Below are 16,620 nucleotides of genomic sequence, written 5' to 3'. Positions count from 1 at the left end.
TAAAGTTGCTAAAATGGATTTATTGGACCAGCTACACCAAATGCAAATCTATCAGCCATAAACATATGACGTGCTTCATACTGTTTTCGTGCGGGCAATGATCCTAACTTTGGATTGGATAATAGTTTAAAGCACGTTTACACGCTTTTGCCACGCAGGATGCTTACTCTCTGGGTTTCAGAGCTTTGAAACAGAATAAAAGAAGAGTTGAGAAGAAAAGGTGGAAGGAGAGTAGTCTGAATTGGGTTCTGGAGCTGTACTCCACCTCATACATCGCACTCATTCGCCAGCCGCGAGTGATTCCAAGCCAGCGAGCACCACATCCACCGGAGGAGCTGATAAACTGCTCCACCTGGCTTCTCCTGTGAGACGTGCTCGCGTCGGCACTACTATTTCTGTTCACTCGCTCACCCGAATCAGGTGATGCCCTGCAAGAGCAGCTATTGGCTCTTGTCTCAGACCTTCCCCGAGGTAACTGGAGGAGTGACGAGCACTCTGCACGTGACCTCTACAATGAGCTTCCTCCCACCGGAAGAGGTAAGCAACACTGGATGTTATTTATATAGGGACGAATCTGACGGTAGCCTTTGTTACGGTGCGAGGACTCCTCCCTAAATAAAAGCCGTGTATGACATAAAGTGTTGCTTTATTGTAAGAATAAATTATATTCGCTAATTTTGCATCCGAAATGACCTGTCCATTGAAACGATGGGAAAAATGGTGCTGAGGCATGCTGGGAAACAAGGCATGCTGGGAAAGAGACCACCGCAGACGAATCAAATGGCTTCTTCAGAGACAGCATAATGATATTAGACCTGGCCTCATTAAAATACCTTTATAAACAACGTACTGCTATTTATAAAGACACTGTCAGTGCGCTAATATAAATGATAATTCCACTGAAAACGGGAAAAAATAACAAGGGATAAAAATGCAAATTATTTCTTCTTAAATTATCATAATACAAATTAGTAAATTAAGTCAGCTCTGAATTTATGCATGTGTGCGTAACACACGGCGTTTGTGTGGAGTTTATTGTCTTAGATGTGGTGTTTTGAATAATTTACAGCAATTATAATGGCATTTTCTGAAAAGCTAAAAGGGATGTTAGTGTCCCTCCAGCCCCCCGGGGACATTACTGCGTTTACTGAATTATTTAAAAGTGATACACTAGACGTGGGTACAACGTCTAGTGTAAAAAAAAAACACCCCCTCTGGCCCCTTGATATTTACCTATTACTGCGCCTTTAACATTTCCCATGATGCCCCGCGGCTTTGATCCGTTCAAATTGAGCTCCTTACAAACAAGAGGAGACGCTCTTTCTGGGACAGAACAGCTGAGACATATTCACTCTCATTTTGTAAAATAGTTGTTAACACTGATACAGCTGTTCATATTTTTTGAGACACCGCGATGTTGAACATGTGCCGCCTGCCCCTCTATTTATGCGCCGCTTCCTGCTGATGACATCCGGGCATTCAGAAGGCTTGCACTCTGGGCTACATACAGGGAACCTGGTTTCTCCTCTCTTCGCCCAGGGGAAAGTCCCCGGACACCTGGCAGAAAGTGCCCTGGCTGGAAACCAGGATCGATCTGCGCTCCACCACTAGTGAGCTGAGATGTTCTGCTGAACTGAGCTCGGTGATCGCAGGTCGAATTTGTCAGCGTTGATAGTTATGCAAGAGAGCTGCTAGTAACGCCTTAACAGAACGGGGCTCATTCTCCGAATGCTTCTTTTATAGTTCACTTCGTCCAAGCATGTCTGTGAATATATGGGCCCACTTTTACTTCACGTACTTTTGCGGTTTGGAGCAACAGGTGCAGTCAATATAATAATAGGTCCTTATAAACATGAATGAAAAATGGTAAGGCTGCAGTTTCCTTACGGTAAGGTTCCTAATTACTGTTCATTTAGATATTCCCTCCTGTTTAGCATTTCTACCATTTAAAATATAAGAAAAGCTTATAAAACAATATAGTTTTTATAGATTAAAACAGTCTGAAGTGATTTATTTTAACAACAAATATGCCAGGTCTAGGGTGTAAGGATTTCTCTGATTTATTTATTTTGTAGTGTTGGCCATATTTATTTATTTGATCAAACAAATTGTTAAGATGTTCCTGTAAGTTCCTCAGTAAGTTTCCCTGAGCTTTTAAAAAACAGACAAATCCTGTTTAAGCACCGTGAGTTTGACCAGGTTCATCTTCAGAAAGAAGAAAAATATATCTCAGGTTTTGAATTGTGTTTAGGGCTCCACCTTGCGGTGAAATATTGGACATGCAACTCATTAGCGCCGAGCACAGGGCTCATACAATAAATCCAGGCATATATTAGGCAAATCAATCTGAGAGTCGGATTTATTTCCATATAATCAGACATAGTTGTAAAACGTTTTATTGTATGGGGTACTTTCTGCATATAGGTATTGGGGGGGCTTTAGGTTGCAGGATTTGATATTTACAACCTACTTTAGAAAAAGAAAAGCTTGTGAGAAATACTCCCATATTTAAGCAGAAATGCTGGTGAATTAAGCAAGGCCTTCTCTGAAAAAGGCACTGATGCCCTAAAATCTGTATGTTATTTGGTTCGTTACTCATGCAATGTGAACTAATGCTCCCATTCAACCACAGATGCAGACTTCTGTGCAGATGCTGATATCAGCCAGGTGCTCCCTCTTTTGATAGTTTGTGATTTTCCCAAAAAAATATTTTTCACACTTTCCTCGTCAGCCCCCCTGAATATTTTTTTTTAACTAACATAGAGCTGTTTGTCTGAGGCCAGACCTCAGGCCGGAGAACTTGTCACTGAACATTAAATGTGTTGTTCACAGCAGATCTCTGTTCAGTCTGATGGAGTTTGAGCAGTGTTGCGAAGAAGAATGGAGTCTAAGTGAAACCACTCCACATAAGGTCAAAACAAGGATGGCAGCCAAAGGTGAATATTTAGGCAATAACTGACTATAAAGAGCTTTTTTGTGAATTATTGCCAAAAAAATGAATGCAAGGGAGATGCTTAGCAGCGCTACATGCACCCACGAGAAGCAATTTTATGTTAACAAACATTATTTTAAATATGCCTTACAATGACTTTGAACATAAGTGTATTTTTTGATATAACGATTCAAAATAACACCTTCCCAATTAAATATGGAGTTTAAATATTATGCAAATCATCGCACTTAAATTTTATTTACATGTACTTTAGAATCCCAATTTCTTCTTCTTTCTGATAAAACATGCATACCCTACAAGCACCAATAACTTCAGGCCAAATCCTTTCCCCAAATGATTGTAAAAGTCACTCCTGATGAGTAATTATGATATTGTAATTTTTGTTGGGTATGGTCCAGTTTAAACACCTTGTAACCCATAAAAGAATACAGGAACATAAACGAGCTTCGTCATTGTTATTATACACTGTCTGCACTCAAAATGGCCAATGGATCTCCATTTTCTTTGTGATCTCACCTTTCAGGCAGAATAAAGACAGTTTGTTTTTTTCCATTTGGTCCCCAGTAGGGAGGGAAACCAGCTCTACAGCATTTATTCTAATCGCCTCTGACATGAAAGCACCCAGTGACACACATAGGCATACTGTATACTGCAGGATTAGGCAGTACACAAAAAGATTACAGCGTCACATGGTATTCCTTCCAAATGGTGCCTTCTCACAACCTACTTCCCCCTCTTAGGTATCCCATCATTCCCTGGAATGGGCGTAGGCTCACGCAGCAGCAGCAGCAGCAGCATCACAAAGGTTCAGCTCCTCCCTGCTGTGTGCTTGATATAGGATGGGAGGGAGAGAGGGAGCGAGAGAGACAGAGAGGATCAGGCACAGATGAATTGTAGTCTGAGTGACGGAAGCAGTGTGGGCACATGTGAGTGAGAGAGGACGAATCAGGAAGTAGAGAGACCTGCGCGCGCGCGCGCGTGTGTGTGTGTGTCCGGGAGAGAGAGACCGACAGAGTGTAAATCAACAGAAAGAGGAAGAGGACATAAAGAAAGGAAGAAAAAGGGCTGCAGGAGGAAGCAGACAAGACAAGGGGTCTCAGACTGAGAGGGAAGATGGCTGAGCCGGAGCTGAAATCGAGAGGCAGCCGAGAGAGCGTCGCTAAGGAGAAGATGGGGGGTAGGTACAGTGCATGCTCACGCACCTCTAACTGCCACATGGTGCAGCGCTGCATTATTCCACCATGCGCTCTGATGCAACATTGATGATGCAAGAGTAGAATTGTAGAGTTGATGCTGAGGAGATGCTTTCATGGTAGCAGGTGACAGGTGTGGACAAATGGCACATATTAGGAACGTGGGTATGAAAACACAACTATCAGATGCAGTGTGTGTTTATACGGATAGAAAGAGTTCAATAAGGACAGCAGGTTCAGAAGGAAAATCTCATAGGTGCTGATTTCCAAAAATGTCTATTTTTAAAAAATTATATGAATTCTTCCTTTAGTAACACAAGAGTTTGTTTGTTTTTATTAATCATAGTTTTTCAAAGTAACCAGTGCCTAAAACAACTCAGCGAGAAAGCTTGTAAATTCTTTTCATTTGTCTGAAAATGAGCCAGACTCTGTAATTTGACTGTCTCCCCTTCTGCTGTCCTCTCACCACCAGCGACTGGAGCAGAGCCTGAGCAAGATGGTCTCATTGTGGAGCAGCCAGCATCTCCATCTGACCCCGTGGGTTCTCCGCCTGCTGCCACAGGTTCCACCAACAGCCTGCCAGGCAAGGGGGAGAAGATTGAACTCAAACGCAGCATCACCCTCTTCAACGGTGTCGGAATGATCATCGGCACCATCATCGGCTCGGGCATTTTTGTCACTCCCACAGGTGTTGTCAAAGAGACCGGCTCTGCTGGGCTCTCTCTGATCGTTTGGTCCGCCTGTGGAGTGATATCCACCATGGGTGCTCTGTGCTACGCAGAGCTGGGTACAACTATTGTCAAGTCAGGAGGAGACTACACTTACATCCTGGAGGTATATGGCGAACTGGCTGCCTTTCTGAAGCTGTGGGTGGAGATGCTCATCATCCGGCCGTCGTCGCAGTATGTGGTGTCACTGGTGTTTGCGACCTACCTTCTGAAACCTCTCTACCCCAACTGCGTCGTGCCCGACAGCGCAGCCAAGCTCATTGCCTGCCTATGTCTTAGTGAGTACATGATGTTGGTGGGCTTTCTTAGGTCAAATACACATTTTAGACACTTCATTGCAGCTGGTCATTCACCAGATTCTTGATTGTAGTGTGTTTTGTGTCTCCCCGCTGCTTGTAGCCTCCCTGACATTTGTAAACTGTATCAGTGTGAAAGCAGCAACCAAGGTCCAGGACTTGTTCACCGCTTCCAAATTGATAGCCTTGATCATCATCATCCTCTTTGGCTTCATTCAGATTTCCACAGGTGAGTGGCAAAATACCACAGAACAAACCAAGTCAGCTGCATGACTGCAGGCTGTTGAGAACAAATCTTATGCCTTCATCACAAGACTTATTAATTTTTAACAGAGAAGTAAAATAAGCTTCAGGTCAAAGCTGGAAAAACAGGTTTTGTGAGTGTAATAAAATCTAAATCCTCAACAATATTTAACCTACTTTAATAGTCAGTAAAAAATGCTCAAAAAGTGTCCTCACTTTGAACCTGTCATTTCAGATCTGCTCGTAAACATGCAGCTTCCCTTCATTGTGTTGGAAACACAGCTCCTTTGTTTTCAATATTTTAGTTGGAGTAATTATGGAACTAACAGCATGCCTGTAAAGTAAATGCCATTGCATTATGTGGCTTTTTGCAAACTATATAGTAGCATCAATTATTATGATTCTCGTCTTTACACGACATCTATGTGAGGTTTACTTCTTTTATCTCCAATGGTAAACAAGTTGTTAACGAGCGCTAATGAGCCTAACGAAGCAGACTGCTTTGCTTTCAGCTTGTTAGCACACTTACTGAGTCGGAACACAGAGCTTGTCTGTCTAGAGCCATGTGATTGAGCCTGAGCAGACATGAACATGGGCATCAGAACGTGCCAGGATGGTTTTGATCGTGCAAATGAAACTGCAATGAAATGAAAATGTACAGAAAATAAGGTGACTATACAGACAGTAATTTACTGCCTGAAATATTGGCATTGTAGTAACATTTTTCTATATGATAGCCCTAAGCGTGTGGGTTCACGTGTGCCGTCTAAGACTGTAAAAGCAACGCACGTTAATCCGTCCGAGCTGTGCCATTCACAATACAAGAAGACAGCGTGGCCACACTTGCTCCACGCTGCATCTGCTGCTCCCCTCCTTACACAAGGCCACGCCTACCACCTTTGTGCGCCATACTCTGTTACCATGGAAACTAGGCAGTGAAGCTTGCCGGCTGTTGTCACACTTTTTCAGCAGACCAGCAAGAGAACAGAGTTGGAAAATAATAAGGAGGGTCATTACCATCTGAAAGCGACAGGTAGAGGGAGAGAGACACCAAAATGCCAGGCTCTCTCTCTCTGTCTCACACACACTCGCGCACACGCACGCACACACACACACACACACACACACACACACACACACACACACACACACACACACACACACACACATTGGATTCATTGACTGCAGTGTATTGTGTAAATGAATTGAAGTTTACTTATGAGAACATTTTTCTTCTCATATTTAAATGTCAACTGATCGTGATTCTGTACCCCAGAGGAGATGCTCCTTTGTTTATTGTGCATAAATAGTGAATTGTCCTGACACAATATTGCGTTTTGCTTCTGTTATTACCATGGTACATTGACAAGCATGTCAAAGGGCAGGCATCAACAGGCCGGCCTGGTACAAGAGACAAAATGTGTCGGCAGCACAGAAAGAATCTATTCAATGTCTAAGGACATAACTCCTCCAGGCGCTACACCTGGCAGTGGGAGAACTGCTTCCCTTTCAGATGTTTTCTTCTTCTTTCTGTATGTGACCAGGTGATGTGCCATATCTGACCCCAGAAAAGGCGTTTGAAGGGAGCAAACTGGGAGTTGGGAATATTGTCCTGGCTCTGTACAGCGGTCTCTTTGCTTTTGGAGGCTGGTGAGGGTCATAAAATTGAATTATTTTTAGCTTCTGTTTGTTTTTGCTTGAAAGATTTATGACCTCTTTGCTATTCACCCCCCCAGGAATTACCTGAATTATGTAACGGAGGAGATGATCAACCCAGAGAGGTGACTTAAATGTAATGACGGTTGTTTTGGTGATGATGGCACAGACTGTCTTGCAAATATCTGCCAAGAGCATGGTTGCTCTCATCCAGGACTGAGCTTGTCTATCATCAGTCCACAGAGATAAAGTATCCAAGCGATACTGACATAATCTGAACTATGAACTAAATATGAACTAAAATATTACATTTTACAAAAAAATGTGATAATAATGATTTATAAAATCCAGTAAAATTATGCAGTTGTGTTCCTCACTGCACACCCTGCATGAATTCAGTCCCATCTCATAACACAGTCTGATATTACCAGAACATACAGTGTTACACGCTGTTGTTTTTTTCCTCAAATGACCTTCGACCTTTCACCCCATAGGAACTTGCCCCTGTCCATCATCATATCCATGCCTATAGTCACAGTGGTATATGTTCTAACCAACCTGGCCTACTTCACCACCATCTCTCCTCAAGTCATGATTGAGTCAGAGGCTGTTGCTGTGGTGAGTGTACTGCTTTTCTTTAATATGATGTGTTTCATCCTCAACTGGGACATGCATATTGGTTGTTTGTGGTCACAAATTCTCCTCATCTGCTTTTTCTTTCTGTTCTGCAGAGTTTTGGGGAGTACCATCTTGGTGTGATGTCCTGGCTCATTCCTGTCTTTGTGGGACTGTCCTGCTTTGGTGCAGTCAATGGATCACTCTTTACTTCAGCGCGGTGTGTGTTTGCATGTGTACAATGAAACATAAGACAGCATTTTATACATTTAGTATTAATAGTTTAACCTCTTAAGCCCCAACGCCCTCTAATACGGGGGCAAAAGGCAGGAGATCAGTTAGGCTTGGGGCTTAAGAAGTTAAAGTCTCCGTATTTTTGGAATAAATAATGATTTAAGAAATTTCTCTTCTAGTTTGTTCTATGCTGGAGCTCGAGAGGGTCAACTCCCTGCTGCTCTGGGGTTGGTCCACACAGACCTGTTCACACCAGTGCCATCCCTCATATTCACAGTAAGAAACCTGATACTTTCAGTGACATTTTACCAGCTGGCTACCAATAAGATTAGGTTAGTGTGTTAAATCATGTATGATCATTGCTAAAAACCTCAAAAGTGTCCCCATTTTTGAGGTATTATACGGAAGTGTATATAAATCTGTTTTGATGATACAAAACATTTGTGAAGCATTTGTAGAGTTATTTTTGTTCGAGAAAACTATTTCAGTGAAGAGTTACAGTTAAGTCCATAATTTGTTGGATTTTTGTGCATTTTTTATGATCTTGCCTCTGTGCACCACCACAGTAGCTTTTAAATCAGACAGTCAAGATGTGATTGAAGTGCAGACTTGCAGCTTTGATTCAGTGAATTGGACTTTACAACAGTTTTTATACACAGTGCCTCATTTTCAGAGGCTCAAAAGTAATTGGCTGACAAGCAGTTTGAATGTTACTTCATGACAAACTAAGCAGATCTAGTATCTGTGGTTGATTCCAAGTGGTGCATTTTTATTTTCGAGCTCTTATTTAGCTCTTTATTGTCATTTTAAATATCAAAACAACTTCAAACCATCTGACCAAGTCAAGAATAGTCTCAAAGAGGTAGATGCATTATTGTTAGGGTCTACAATCAAGACGGCTTCAAGAAAGTATATACAGAGGGTTTAGAGAAAGGTGCAAACCACTGGTTACACTCAAGAACAGGGAGGTCAGATTAGATTATTACCAGAAAACATCTAAAAGAGACTGCACAGTTCTGAGAAAAAAATTTGGGGGGGGCAAATGAAACCAAGATAAGCTTCTACCAGAGTGAAGGGAAGAGAAAAGTATGGAGAAAAAGAGAAACAGCTCATGATGTGAAGAATACCACATCATCTGTCAAACATGGAGGTGGAGGCACTGTTATGGTATTGGCATGTATTGCTGCTAGGAGAACTAAGTCACTGGTGTTTATTAATGATGTGAGTGCTGATAGAAACAGCAGGGTGAATTGTGAAGTGTCCAGGGCTACACTTTCTGTTTAGATTCAGCCAAAGCTGCAAAACTGATCAGACAGCGCTTCATGGTGCAAGTGGATAATGACCCAAAAACTGTAAAACCAAGTCAGGAGTTTCTCAAGGCAAAGAAACGGGATATACTTCAAAGGCCAAGTCAGTCACCTAATGTCGACCCAACAAAGCGTGTTTTTTCATTATTAAATAAAAACCTGAATGCAGCAATGAAGCACTGGTAGATAATCTCAGTGGAGAAAGCACAACGTCTGGTGATGTCCACGTGTTCTAAACTTCAGGTGACTAACACACTGACTAAAATCAACCCTTACATTAAAAGTGATATTAACTTGTTCAGTTCATTTTGAGCCTTTGAAATTGGAACTATGTCTAAAAATGGCTCCAGTTCTTAAAGAGTTAATGCAGTCTTCTCAAATTAAGGTCTGCATCAATCACATGTTGATTGTTTGGTTTAAAATTCGCTGTGGTGGTGAACAGTAGCAAAAAAGCACACAAACTACCCATGGGAATATGTCTGTGAAGGTTCTCAGTCATCCAGATCATCGTAGTCTAAGGAGCTTGGAAAGAAAAGCGTCTGGACTTCTTTGAGTTGCTTGAAGACGTTTCACCTCTCATCCAAGAAGCTTCTTCAGTTCTAAGGGTCAATGGTGGGGCGTCCCAGATATAAACCCAGTGGGAGTTTCCCCCCAAAGAGGGGACAAAGGACCCCCTGATGATCCTCTACCTAATCACATGAGCCAAGGTGTGAAAGTGTGTGAAAACTCAAAGAAGTCCAGACGCTTGTCTTTCCAAGCTCCTTAGACTACCCATGGGAAGTTAACTGAAAATGGCAGCTTTATTATTGGAAAAACCTCCATTAAATAAACTTTCAAAAAACAAACCAAAACCCTGAACATGAGAACTAAGAACTGAAAAACACTGGGAAACTGGAACTTAAATTAGACCAAAAGAAAACAGACCAGGAACTGAGAACTAGAGATCTAAACAGAGCCATGAGAGAAACACACAGCAGTGAGGGTCTACGCTGCGACAAAGGGCAAAGGAAAACACAGGGCTACGGAGTAACACGGGAATGGAGAGCACAGCTGGGACTAATCAAACATGACGAGATAAAGGGGAAGCAAAGCTTTAAACACTGAACACAGGACATAAGACCTATAAAAATAAAACAGGAAACCAGAGACATTCACAAAGATGTAGACTTGACACCAATGTTCCCTATAAACTGCGCGCGTGCGCACTGCTGGCACGAAAATATGCGTTGTGCACAAAAAAAAAACTAACCTGAATTGAAATTAAAATTAAAACTTTAACAATTCAGTTTTGCAGTGTTAGTCAGTAAGTGACTGGCTGCTCCCGTATGGGATTAGAACGATGCCACCTTATCCAATAGTCCAGCCAATGATGCGATTCACATTCGTATATACGCAGCTAATCAACATCGTTGACAGGCTAACAGCGTTCTTATGTGCCGACACCGGTGTTTTAGCTAGCAAAGCGGCGTGGCTGATGTGAAGTGAAGCCACGTTAATAACGTGTACAACCATTGGAGATGTGAGCAGGACAGACGGAACAATTAACGGGAAACTGTGGACCTTATACCAGTTTTTAAATTGTGTTGATCGGCCATGTAAAACCGGAGTTATGATAAAAATATGCAATGTTTGGTTTTCTTCCTGAACACTGTCGTTGTTTATATTTACTGCCCGAAGAAACGGTAAAAACGGCGTTTTATAAGGAAAACGCTCGAAAGCACTCTCCCTGTGAGAAAAGCCGAAACCAAAAAACCCCACCCTTTCCTATTGGTCGAAAAATGTACCAAGTGATATGGCAACAGATGTTTAGGAAGGGGGTAGTTTTAGGAGTGTTTTGAGATGTGAGAGATTTGCGACGTTTAGCGCAAATCTTGTGTAGTTAGTGTGTAGTGTAGTCAATAGTTTTGTTGTGTGTGTCAGAACAATGAGGTGACTGCTGAATGTTACAGGTGTTACAGCAGTGATACATCTCCTGTTGTCAGGCTTGCAGGTATCAGGCTGTTGTTCTCCTTTATCTCATAGTGGACAGAAATTATTTTTGGAGTGGCACAAATAATTTGTGTGGCATCAAATTTGATGCAGAACAGCTGATTGTTCTGTAAATAGTTTGAGATGTTTGTTTAAAAAACGCCTTGGCTGCATTTTTAGGTAAGCAGCTGCAAAAAACTTTGTCGTTTGCATAACTCAGTTACTTTTTTGAAGAAGTAACTATATAATTAATTGCCCAACATTGATCATTCTATACTGTATTTTGCAGACAGAGAGTTACAGGACTCTCCCAGACCACAGACTCATACTCATAATACAAAAAAAAAAATAAAAAAAATAAAAATAGAAAGTTGTGTTTTCAAAATTGGAGTCCAAGTTATTTTTACTTCCAATAGTGTTAACATACTACACAAGATTTTTTTTAAATTTTCATTATAGGTGGGCTAAAGCAGTTAATTAAAAGTAGTCTAACATAAATGTAAATGCTGTAATTTGATTATTTTAATAAACCATGTAACTTGGATGGATTTGATGCTGGCGTGACCACAGTGCACACGTCTAATGTTGCTCACAGTGGTCCAAGGGACCGCTCAGGGAGTTTGTGTGTTCGCTCAGACACATGAAAAATTAGAGGGAACATTGCTTGACACTGAAACATAGAGACATAACTGACTGAGGAGACAGAAAGAACATGGAGATGAGTGACTAGACGAGGAACACGGGGAAGGCAAAGTAACAGAAACCTAAATCCTAGGACCTAAGAATATAACACAAGCAGAACACAATAAAGAGAACCAAAACAATGAATAACAATAATCAAAGAATAAAAATTAACCAACAAACACAAAACCCTGGGTCACAGACCCAGTACTGTGACACCTACCTGCCTTAAATAACTGCTCTATTCAAGAAAATCACTAAGGAGGATTCAGAAGCCTTGTGTGTGTTTATAATCTATTATCCATCTACTATCTATAATGTTTCCAGCAAACTAATGCAATCTTTACTCCTTTTTTCATTGTATTAGTGTTTCCTATCGATGATGTATGCCATCTCCCAGGACATCTTCTCTGTCATCAATCTCTTCAGCTTCTTCACCTGGATGTGTGTTGGGATGGCCATCGCTGGCATGATCTGGCTGCGCTTTACCAAACCCGACCTCAGAAGGCCCATTAAGGTGAACGTCTTAGGGGTTAAAGTAGCTGCTCAGTGCGTGTTGCAGAGAAGATCCATTTTGATGGATATGAGTCTCACTGAAAGGTGACCCTAGCCCTACCTTCCTTGTCTGGCAAAACATCAACATGTCTTCTAGTTTCATAAAGCATCTGCTTTTTTTTTTTTTTTAGTGAAAGCACCATTGTATCGCTACTCTTGTTATTAGGTGGAACTGGAAACATACTGTTTTTCCAAGACAGGAGGGAGGGGTATTTGGAGGAATACATGATCCTTTGTTTCTATTTCATCATGGGAAAATTACCTTGGCTGACCAGTCTTTCATCTTCTCTTTGGCCCACACTGCTTTCAGCTCAGTTATTTTATAAAATCATCTATAAACATATTAAAAGAGAGAGAGAGAGAGAGCTATTTATATGTAAACCATTCATAAAAAATGTCAGTTTCAACCCAGAAAAAAGAAAAACAAACCGTCAGCTCAAGCAGTTTAACTGATAACTGAATGCAATAACAGTATGGAGCTCTTAACATAACAGTTTAGCCAATAATAATTTCTTCATTGTGATCAAATTGTTGGGGACGCTTAAGGAAAAAGGGTAAGCCAGTATGAGAAAAATACTTAAGTAAGAGTACAAATGTATTTAGTATCAACTATAGCACATATCATTGTTTCAAAATCAGATCTTTAGATGAAGTCAGGCATCATTCAACTTTGCATACACAGTCTTATAGTTTGAATTTGTATTGATTTGATTGATTTTTTTTTTGCATTATTGTCTGATCTGTAAAGTAATCGGTACTGAAAATGTCTTAATATAAAAACTTTAGTAATTATTTGTCTCCTCTTGTTGTTTAATGGAAACAAAGTGGCAGAAAACAGATATCAGTGAAGAAGTTACAGGATCTAAAATCTAAACTTGGGAAGTATTGTCATCAAAATCATTATACATTAGTCTAATCGTTAGCTATAGTTGCATTATTCCAAAGTCCAAATATGATATTTTCTTCTTTTTCAGTGTGTGAGACATCTTCACTCAACAATTATAAACTGTATCTTATCTGCTCACGTCTAATGTAAATCGAAACACATCTTCATCTGTTATGTATTTTGTATTTTCTCTCTGCAGATTTCTCTCTTCATCCCCGTTACTTTTGTGTTGAGCTGCGTCTTCATGATCGTCGTGTCCTTTTGGGCAGCTCCCTTCGAGTGTCTGCTAGGCAGCGGCATTATTCTCACAGGCGTCCCAGCGTACCTACTGGGCTACAAGTGGAAAAAACCCCATGTGGTCAAGAAGATGCTGGGTGAGTTGGAGATTTTTTTTTGTTTTTTTTAGAGTGAGGCAAAGGTGGTTTGTTGTGAAATTCCTGTGAGATTATCTGCTCAAGTTCTGCTGTGGGCACCGGTACATTTCCTTTGTTTACATAGTTGGTCCGGAGGACTCAGGCAAAAGACCGATATTTGACCTGTAGTAGCCTAGCAAAGAGAAAACAGACGTGGCTAACGTGACAAGTTGTTTCTCCTCAGAAATCTTCACCATGTTCTGTCAGAAGATCTTCATGTCTGTTCCTGAAGAGAAGGAGCAACATGGGGCGGCTGAATAATGCTGGACAAACCGAGCAAGATGAAAGACTGGGTCAATATTTTTGTCTGGACATTCCTGTAATGTTTACAATCATCCACATGTGATCTGACTTTTTTTGTTTTAACTTTATCTGACCAGGCAGGTAACTGTGAACATATTCAATATTCGCAAGAGTGGCCTGACAAATGGAGGATTTGTTTTATGAATATTTTATGAATACTGCAACTTTTCTGCAAAGAAGACCACCGGGCATTTTACACTCCTTATTATGAATTGATTGTAATATTTCAGCATATCTCCTTAAATGGTCAAACATGCTCTGATGTTCCATGTTAGCTAATGGAAAGCCATCTGTAAGTGTATGACTGCTGCAGGCATATAATTACTTGTGTACTGCAAGTACACAATCAGGAGCTGCAGTGGCCCGTGACATACAGGTATATTTTTCTCCTGAAGTGTACAAATGAATAGCTTAGGCGGGAAAATATATGTCTAATACCACTAACAACCAAACTAGACATAGTATATTATAGTTTAGGGTTTATATTTATAGTTTATATTGTGTTAAAATAAAGGATTTTGCTATAGTTGCTATAATAACGTCACTTAGAGTTTATAACTAAGGTCAGATTTGGAAGAGGAAGAGGTTGTCTAACAAAGCACTTACTTCATTTTCTCATATGGTACTAATGTTTGTGTTAAATAGTAATTCATTCTCACATTTTACTTGATATTGTTTTTTATTTATTGGTAAGATGAACTTGTAGCGCTGTCGTAAAGCACAAGCTAAAGGGAGATGAGAGTGTCTGTGATGTCTGCTTGAGCTGCACTGTGAATCAAGTCTGTTTCTTGTATCATTTCATTCTGATACCTCATCGGCGGCACGTGTGACGATACTCGATGAAAACGATACCAGCATCTCCGCTTGTGCGCCATTGTTGTGAGACAGCGTAGATATGCTCAGATATCGTAGTAGTGTTCGTAGTTAGCCTTAGTGTTTGTACTGAACGTATTTGATGTCTGTGCCAGCCGTGCCAGTGCTGATATTCTATTTCTTTTTGTCACTGTATGACCAAAATGAATGTTGCAACTTTAGAGATGCTGGCTTTGCTTGTAATTTTTGTAGGAAATGTACCTGGAGAGAGGTTTGAGGTTTTCCCAGCGTATTTCCTGGTCCAGTGAAGGCTTGGGAAGGGAGGAGCTTCAGAGGAATGTTAAGGGGGATTGGAATCATGTGGAGTGGGAAAAAGGTTTCTTACTTTTGCACACAAAGGAGAGACAGTCTCCTTACAAATATACCACAGATGTACGTATTGTCAGCCTACTCACTGTGCTGGCAGTCCAGGTTTCACAGGCCCCTTTCCAGTGAAGGGAAAGGTCTGAAAAAACATACTAATTCATACTGGTTGCTATTCCTTTAACATTAATGCAGCAGAAGCTTTCAGACAAGAACAAAAGAAAGTCTGTGAGAAAAATGACCTTTGACATTCTCACTGGTAACATCAGACTTTCCGTGGTGAGACACAAACAGCTCTTCTTTTTCTTTTTGTAAAGGAACCCTCTTTAATCTTATTTGTATAAGTTAATGGAAATGTGAAGTTTAAATACAAACATGTAAGTACATTTGCAATTAGCATGCAACAATATTTCTCCCACTTAAAGTATTTAATACGGATTCTTTATTAATGCAGATTGCATACAGATTTAAAAAGAGAATAGCTGAATGCAAATGCTTGCAAAGTTGGCACTGTGATCATCTTTAAAGGTGAGCTCTCTGAAAGCACACCAATGAACAACACAGTCCTCGAAGACACGCCCCTTACTTAATGAATCTACTTAAATTAAAGCCCTGAACACACACGTGTGTCTAAAAACACACTGATTCCAGTTATGATGATAAGCGGTCTGATATATTTTATTTTATGCACAATGTGCTGCATCGGTGTGTGTGCGTTTGTGTTTGTAAAGTATTACTATATGTGAAAATCAATAACGCAAATGTAATTGAGAATAAAGGAAGCTCATATTTTTGATTCTATAATCGAGAGTACCTATTGTAACTGTTGTCTGTGAGTGACCATAGTAGGTACTGTACGTGTAAAAAATAAAACTATTTTGTTCAAAGTTTGATTGTTTGCGCTTTTGTAAAGCAGACGGCCAACAAAAGGAGTCAGAGGATTAAAATCTGATTGCTTTCTCCTGTAGAAATGCAGCAGCTGGTCGACAAAAGGCCGGCCGAAGCCCCTCTTCAGGCACCGGCTTCAGATAAAACAAAGATTCTCTGAACCTGACATCCTAACGTCCAAATGAGGATGTTTCTCAAAATAGCGTTATCATCTCAGCCATCAAATGTTTGGTAGTGCTCTGTGTCACATGCACATTGCTTCTTGTTTGTCCTGTCTTGTTTGTTGGCTCTCAGACAATGACGCTGCCGACCCGCTGTGCTGTCAGGGGACTTCATATCCGTCTGAAGAGGAAATGAGACGGCCCGATGGCTGCTGATGGAGCTCTTATCAGAGCTGCTGGACACAATATTAGTGATGGGGGATTGGACAGGCAAGGAGCCGATGAATGCGCAAGTCACGTCTACAAATACAGAGTATTTTGATATATTAAGTGAAGATGGAAGTGGGGAAAGGGTTCAAAGCAT

At 40.8% G+C, this 16,620-nt stretch overlaps 1 protein-coding gene and 2 non-coding genes across 3 annotated transcripts; 2 read left to right on the top strand and 1 right to left on the bottom strand.

Annotated features, from left to right (window-relative positions):
- Positions 1-220: 220 nt before the first annotated feature.
- LOC146644787 (Nuclear RNase P) lies at positions 221-529 on the bottom strand. Its single transcript, XR_014909193.1, has one exon.
- A 944-nt stretch (positions 530-1,473) lies between these two features.
- LOC146644786 (RNase MRP) lies at positions 1,474-1,733 on the top strand. Its single transcript, XR_014909192.1, has one exon.
- A 2,033-nt stretch (positions 1,734-3,766) lies between these two features.
- Positions 3,767-15,065, top strand: LOC146644785 (large neutral amino acids transporter small subunit 1-like). Its single transcript, XM_085393519.1, has 11 exons — positions 3,767-4,130; positions 4,619-5,152; positions 5,274-5,399; positions 6,958-7,063; positions 7,150-7,194; positions 7,564-7,687; positions 7,801-7,904; positions 8,098-8,194; positions 12,242-12,391; positions 13,515-13,689; positions 13,913-15,065. Exons 1-11 carry the CDS (start codon positions 4,067-4,069, stop codon positions 13,987-13,989), a joined length of 1,602 nt encoding a protein of 533 aa, XP_085249645.1. The 5' UTR covers positions 3,767-4,066; the 3' UTR covers positions 13,990-15,065.
- Positions 15,066-16,620: the final 1,555 nt, after the last annotated feature.

This window comes from Rhamphochromis longiceps, linkage group LG20 (assembly GCF_057381845.1).
Source record: "Rhamphochromis longiceps isolate RC_006_pf linkage group LG20, R_longiceps_female_GT1.1, whole genome shotgun sequence".
NCBI classification, from domain to species: domain Eukaryota; kingdom Metazoa; phylum Chordata; class Actinopteri; order Cichliformes; family Cichlidae; genus Rhamphochromis; species Rhamphochromis longiceps.
Note: the sequence above shows the minus strand (reverse complement) of the source record. Positions and strands in the feature narration are given on the sequence as shown.